Source organism: Mesitornis unicolor, unplaced genomic scaffold (genome assembly GCF_000695765.1).
Source record: "Mesitornis unicolor isolate BGI_N332 unplaced genomic scaffold, ASM69576v1 scaffold27689, whole genome shotgun sequence".
NCBI lineage: Eukaryota > Metazoa > Chordata > Aves > Mesitornithiformes > Mesitornithidae > Mesitornis > Mesitornis unicolor.
Window position 1 is genome coordinate 38922 of NW_010208356.1, and position 7424 is coordinate 46345.

General features: G+C 44.9%; 1 protein-coding gene across 1 annotated transcript; it reads right to left on the reverse strand.

Annotated features, from left to right (window-relative positions):
* Positions 1–3950: 3950 nt before the first annotated feature.
* NDUFB9 (NADH dehydrogenase (ubiquinone) 1 beta subcomplex, 9, 22kDa) lies at positions 3951–7111 on the reverse strand. The gene is made up of 3 exons (XM_010192482.1): positions 6917–7111; positions 5070–5183; positions 3951–4082 (listed from the first exon to the last, which is right to left on the reverse strand). Exons 1-3 carry the CDS (start codon positions 7040–7042, stop codon positions 3951–3953), a joined length of 372 nt encoding a protein of 123 aa, XP_010190784.1. The 5' UTR covers positions 7043–7111.
* Between the last annotated feature and the right edge of the window lie 313 nt (positions 7112–7424).

Consider the following 7424-nt stretch of genomic DNA (forward strand, 5'->3'; position numbering starts at 1 on the left):
AAAAAATGTCGAGTAGTTAACTTCAGCAAAGGGATTTAATGAAAATTGGGCTTTTTGCAAGCTTTTGTAGAGCGCCGTGTAATAGTGAGGTTAAAACCAAACCATCGCAATGGGACTTTAAGTCAAGCTGTAAAGAACAGATCCTCGTTTAAGTATTAAAAAACAAAAGTTTGAAAAGCGTGGATAAAAATTGACAATAAAAGCAATATGTAATGCAAGGAAGAAACCTGCAGTTGGTAGAGTATTTGGGGGGTAGTGGGGGGAGGGAGATGCCATCAAAATAGCAGATGCCGTTGCACAAAGTAGCCTCGTAGGATTCATTACTGGTAGCTTCATGGTAAATGCATCAGAATAAGCCATACTGGATTGCAGTGTTTTGTTTCTGTGGGGTGTTTAAAGGCCGGGGTTGATCACGTTTCTGTTTCGACTGCACAGCAGCAACTCTCAGTCCCACACATGCAGCCTTTCCGCGTAGGCTTGGTCCTTCCGCCACCACTTTCCGTTGTTCCTCCCATCTTTCACTGCGCAGAACCAGGGCGCCAGGCGTTGGGCAGTCACACGTGGGAAACCGTTCCTAAAATGCGAGCAGGGAGTTCTTGGATATTATCAAAATGCCTTTTTCTGACCGTGCCCAGCAGGCTGGGCACCTCGGGAAGCCCAAAATATTTTGAGAAAACACTTAACAATTCGACAGGCGTAACCAGCTTGTGATCTGATCAACTGCGAATGTTTCTTTCCAATACAGGGGCTTGTTTTTCTTAACTTCTTTTAAATGGCAGTCGATTGGCTTTTCTTAAATACTGAAAAGAAAGGGGCGAAGGGTGGGGGGGGGGGAGAGATACTGGTTTTTTGATAATACTGGGAGTCTGACCACGATATTCTCTTTTTTTGTACTTTAAGTCATGTTTTTTGGAACGCTATTGATAGAATTATTAAGAGTTGGATTTTTTCCTTCGAGTAAAAGTAAGTTATTGCTGCAATACCCGTCTCCTAAAGCTGACAGAAATATGCAGACCCCAGGGCACGGCGTGTGTTCGGTTCAGACAGCTGCAAGGACGGCACCTGCCCGCCCGCAGCAGACCCACGTGGGGACAGGCACCGGACCTGGGCATCCAGGACTGCCTGAAGATGCACCAAACAATCCCAAACAGGGGCTGGTTTCCACCAGGCGCTCTGCAGATTTCTGTTGGCTCTAGGCTTGCCTACATAACCGCTTATGCTTTAACACATAACTGCATTGGATGTGAAACTTCTAGTAACTGTGTAGTCACTGTGTTCTATATAACATTTTACACTGCTGTGGTTGCTGACCTTTTCTTTTTTGTTATGGCTTAAAAGCAAAAAAGCAAAAAAAAAAGGCATGATTCTTAGAAAATACTGAACCTTCCTTTCTTTGAAAAACAAGCTCCTTATTACAGAATATAATAAACAGTAGTGCCTGTGGTGTAGCCCACCAATCGATACAGTAGCTGATGCATTGTGCAAATGAGGCTTTGAGATGGTTTTTGCATAAACAAAAACTGCTAGGAGATAATCTCGATAGTTAAAAGTGTTATTTAAACCTTTGAAATAAATGGATGTAACTGTACCTGAGTACAGCTTTTCACTTGTTTAGTTCTTAAACGTTAGTATAATCAGTAAAATTTAATATAAAATGTTGCCAAATTCAATGTAGAAAGAATGTGACAAAACACTTTGGATAGTTCTATTGTTTGTGTTTTTGCATATTGTAAAAGCAGTGTCACAGCTAAAAAATAAAATGTTTCTAATGGTAAATTATTGTGGTTTAGTTGCTAGTTTGTACTGAGAGTTGACCTCTCCCTGTGCAGTTTTTTGTTCTAAACTGGTATAAATAATTGCTGTAAGTGTGTCTCCCTTCTACATTGTAATGATTGCTTAAGCCTACATTATAAATAAAGAACTGCTGGAAAACTTCTGTATTTCAGTTCTTACAGACTTTCTGCTTCCAGAGCTTTGGATATCGATGGTGTCCTCCATCAGACTTGTGAAGCTCACGCTGGTTCCTTCTGAGTGTAACAGAAGCCAGAGAGAATTAAAAAATTAGGTAAATAAGATCACATATAGCTGTGTTTTACTGGTGTGCACTGGAAGGGCAGCAGCAAAGATGCAGTGCTAAGGAAATTCCCATTAAACAAGAACTGGTGGCATTTCTCTGCCCCTCAGTCGGGAGGCACAGACTCCTCAAATGTTTGTGCATCTGCTTCAGGGCTGGACCACAGTTCCTTTTGCCAGAGGAGGAGAGTTGCTGCTGCCAGCATTGCCCGTGTTGCGGCCAGAATTTATCAGGCACAGCACCAGTGCCATCTCCCCAGTGACCCTGAGTGAGTGAAGGCTTCCTTGTGCTCAGCCTTGTCAGGAGCGAAGGCAGGGCGGAGGACGCTGCTCCCACTCGCAGCTACCACGCAGCGGCCCAATTTATTTCCTTGTGAATGCGATAGATTCATTTCTGCCCAGAGGTTTCCTTTTGTTACAAAGACACTGAAGGAAAACTCAAGGTGGTTTGGCTGGAAACACGTCCTGTTTCCAGAAGGATTCTGGTTTCATTCCCCCGTCTCTCTGTGGCTGTATCTCATGTACTTCTTGTTCACACCCCCTCATTCACTGCTGCTTCTGCAGTGAATCCCATTCACTTGCAGCTCTGGGGGCAAAAATGTTTCTTTAGTTGTGGGGTGGCGATTTTTGTTGTTGTTGTTGTTGTTTTTAAATGCTGGGATATGGAGCATCCATCATGTTAAGGGATGTGAGCCATACCTGCTCAGGTGGTTGTGACAGTCAGGAGGGACTGTTTTTTCTGGCCAAAAAAAAAAGACATTGTGGTTGGTTGGCTGACTGGGAGGGAGGGTGCAAAATCACACAATTAAAAAAAGGAGTACTGTGGTATTTGCATCACTTCTGACATGTTACCAGACAAGCAAAGCACAGAACAGGGCTCTGGGGGAAGGTGAGGTGCAGGAAGAGGGGATGGTTCTTGTAAGCTTGTATTTGAACAGAAGACCCCCTTAGTGCACACCCGCTGACTGCCCGGGCTGCCTGCACCCCACGGTGGTGTGGGCTGCTCTGGCTGCAGCACCAGCACCCACCCAGGTACGGCTCCAGCTCTGAGCCCAGGGCTGCTTGCACCAGGCAGGGGGACACGGCAAAGCAGGCTGAGGGGTTTTTTATTCTCTTTTCCAAAATTCAGACATATTTTAGCCTGAAAAATTAGGCCTTAGGATTAAATATGATGCAATCGAAGCACTCCTGTGGAATGGAAGTCGAGATAGGTAGCCCACAGCTCCTCTCTTCGAGCCCTAAAAATGGGAGAGCAGCAGAAGAGCCAGGGTCTCCTATGAGCTTTTACAAGGTGGCCATAGCCACCTCTTCTCTTCTCTTACAGGGATGTTAGTGGAAGTGTCACCAAAAATTTCCTGTCTTACATCAATGCTTTGGGAATCCCTCTGGAAGCAGCCAGCCTCTGTACCTCGTTTGTCACCTCACACTGCCTGCTAGGACTGGCTGCGCCCCATAAATGAGCACACAGAGGCCACATTCCTCAGCAGGCAGCTTGCTGTAACCCATTCACGGTGCTCTGCAGCTTTCTAGGGTTGTTTATACAGGGTTATACTGAGTTTCCTGACTCACTGTGACAGCTGCAATGGACGCTCACCTTGATAAACCTTGCTCTGGAGTTAGGGTCCCATTAGGCCTTCTTCCCAGGCTGGCCTGTGTTCTCTGACATTTTGGGTACATAGCACAGGTGGTGACAGTCATCTCTTCTACACTGCACAAACTGTGTGTGCATGCTGTAAAAGAACACTATGCCAGAAAAATGCTTTCTGTTTTACTTTATTTGGCTTTGTTTTGTATTACTTAAGAGTAGCGTGCAGTCACTGACATGTCAACTGCCTACGGAAGATAGACCACTTCAATTTTCATGCAAAATTATGCTTTTACATGGGAATTTCACGAGGCCTGGTGACATACTGCCACCACAGTGGTGGCAGATGCCCTTCCTTGCGAGCTGGAGGCAAAGCTTCAGTTTTTGGACCATCAGCTGGAGTTTCTTCCTCCAACTGCTTAATCTGTAAGGTAAGACAAAAAATCATGTTAGCACATGAATGCCCATTTCTGTAACAGTTTTCAGTGCCAGGCAATAGGAGAAATTGGCCCCCACCTCATTAAGGCAGAACCAGCAGTGACAAACGGGTTCCCTATTTCCCAACATTCACTTAAACTCAGTAATCACTGCACGCTCATGTTACCTAATCATGAGGGAATTAAGGAGTAAAGAGTGATTTACAAGAGAATTTCTTACTTAAAAGGTCATTATTGCCAAGTAATTCATGTCTCCCATTGCCACATTAAACAGAGCACATTCTCTTGCTGCTTTGAAAGCTGCCAGGTAACTCCAAGTCCCAAACAACTCCCATTCCAGTACGCAACAGACCCTATTTCTGCAAGCCACCAGCAGCTCTTGAGACGTTTCCAACAGATATTTCTTAAAGCAGCGTAAGTGCCGCTGCTCTGTGTTAATTCTGATGCGAGTGCCACATTACACACAATCCAACTATTTCTCTACAACTGAATTAAAGAGCTATGCTAAGAACATCAACCTTTTCCCACTGAATCTCAGTTTAGGTTGTCCAGAAACTATTCTCCATTCCCAAATGATGAACACGGTGGTAAATCACAATCAAAGGTGCAACCAGAAGTGTTCAGAGCTTCACAGCAGCAGCAGAGGAACTCTCTGGTCATCACTCTCTTCTCACCCCATTTTGGATTTTCCTTTAGTGAAGCTGCTACAGCAGCCCTGCCCTAACTGAAACACAGCTGCGGGTTCAGCTTGAACTTCAAATTCCCTCTGCAGCCTTTAGGAAGTTGTAACTCCAAGATCTCCGTGTAGGCATTTTAAGTCAAGTCAGTGTTTCACGCTCACAGGAGTTCAAATAAAGCAGAATCTGAATAAGACTGCAGCAGACAGTCAGGTACTTTCCAAGAACGCATCTAAATGTCACACAAGACACTTGGGTGCTTAAAGGGGCTTTACTTTGCCCTCAGCAAGCACTGACCTCCTTCTCCCAGCTCTCCAGCTGCAGCTTCTTCCACTGCTCTCGCTTGGCAAAGTAATCGGGATACATCGCCTTCTCAGAAGGGTGCCAGAAATCCAAGCACCATTCAGGAATCTGTTAAAAAAGCAATAGTTTCAGAGATATAATTTCTATACATACAGTTATATATATATTTCTATACAGTACCTACAGACAGCTAAATGCAATCACCGAAGCCAGTATTCAAATCAATTACTAACCCAGGAAATGAAGGTAAAAGGCAGCAGGCTAGAGAGAGCCTTTTCTCCCAACTGCCGATTCATTATCTTTGAAGAACCTTACAACTCATTCCCACTTGTCTCCAACTACAGAAAAAATTAGGGGCCTTTAAGACACTGGCCTGACCTCGAACACGTCTGGTCAAGAAAAGCAGCAAAATTTAAAATCCCGCAGCAGCGTATGAATGTAAACATTTTAAAGACAGGAACATTGATTAAAAAAGCAAAACAAAATGTCACAAGAGACCCCAATTCTTCAAAAAGAAAATGAAGAAGTTGCTCAGAACCATCATTCACCCAGTGACATTGACACTTCATTTTTTGCTGCGCTTCTCAAGACTGAATAAACCTTTGACTGAACACAAACAGCAGAGCTGCTAATAATAATATTGAAAAAAATCCACAATCAAACAACAATTAAAACCATCAAACAAGCTGAGATCTAGAAGTGACATTGTGCAGCAGCAGCAGCACCCACAGTGCACAGCCACTGATGCACCAAGATGCCACATCCTCCTAACGGCCGTTCTGCTACAGGACAACTTTAGCAGGTTGAACAGGGCAGGAAACCAGAACATAACCCATTTTGCATTTCTGTATGAAGACCAATTCTGACCATTTATTGCTCAACTGGCCTCTTTTTCTGTCCAGATTCTCTCTGATCTCTCTACTAATGCTAAGGACCGTGACCTTGGCCTAAGTTTAAGCCCTCCTCTTCCCCTTTCACTCTTCTGTTCTTTTTTTCTGCCTCTGATAAATGTATGTCAGATTCTTCCTTTCAAACAGCTTTCTGTGTGGAAAGCTTTGATCAGACCTAGTCTGATCAGCACTTTCTCCAAATTCAGGAGAAAATGGATGCATGCACTCTCTGGGTTAGCATTAACTTCTTGAAATGCATCAAGAGTCGATGCCAACAAAGTGAAAACCCTGTGTTTGTCTGTGAAATGTGTTTCTTTACTCCTCAACAGAACAGTTAAGGGAGAAAATAGCTTCTAGAAGTCTCTTAAAGTCTAAAAAATACCACTTCTGTTTTCAGGCATGCCACCTATCACACAGTGACACACAAACACATGTCTGGCACTACAACATATTTAGGGAAATGATAACTTTTCTCATTATTCAAAATGCTGGAAGAACGATAGGACTGAGTGAAGAGAAGTTCCCCAATAGCCAAGAAAACATCTGACAAGACCAGAGAGAAACCAAGGCCGTGACCAGACGGCACCACGAAGGGCAGCACAGCTTCCTCCACCTCGCTTCCTCCCACAGGGCAGCTCCAACCCCTTCACTGCGCCTGCCTGCCCCATCGTGGGGCAGTGTCCATTTGGCAGAAGAGCAGATGATGATCCCAGTAAAAAGATGCTGTCTGTCTTCAGACAGACCAGCAAATGCCATTTTCAAGGACCAGACAAGCTGGACAGCTTCTCCCATACAAATAACAAGATGTTCAGCAGAAGTAAACTATCGGAGCAATGCTAATGCTGAGTCAAGCTGCAGCCCTATAAAAGTCCACTTAAAGCACTCACTTTATATTCACTTAAAAAAGAGTAAAGTAAGCACAGTAATGCACAATCTCACGGGCCACCTTACCTTGTAGCACTCCTGCCTCTCATAGGAAGTGCCCCCCGGGGAGTCAGGGAAGATGTAGGGCTGAGGATGCTGGTTTGCCCAGAACTCCTCCTCGCCTGCCTTCAGCAGCTCTGTAGCTTTCACCATATCCTTCACATCCTTGTTCTTATCGAATCGTTCTCTCAGGAGGCAGGCAAAGTAGCGGTACTTGTCTCTATGGACATAAGTTAACCACAGTGATGGATATTGGAGGAAAAAACGAAACAGATACAGAAGCAAAGCCTGACAACATCACCGGTCATCTCTATACAGACGGGGCTTGGCCTAGAGCCCTGAGGAGCTCCTCCCTGAGGAGGCTAGCACAGACAAGGAACTCTAGAGACTTCTACCTCCCCCCTCCAGCCATGACTTGGAGAAGGAAAGAAAAGGGGGCAAAGCCCCAGTTAAGCCCAACGCCCCGTCTCGGCGAGAAATACCGGTAGGAAAGGCCAGGCCAACCCCCCGCCCGCCCGCCCAGCTAAGCACGGAA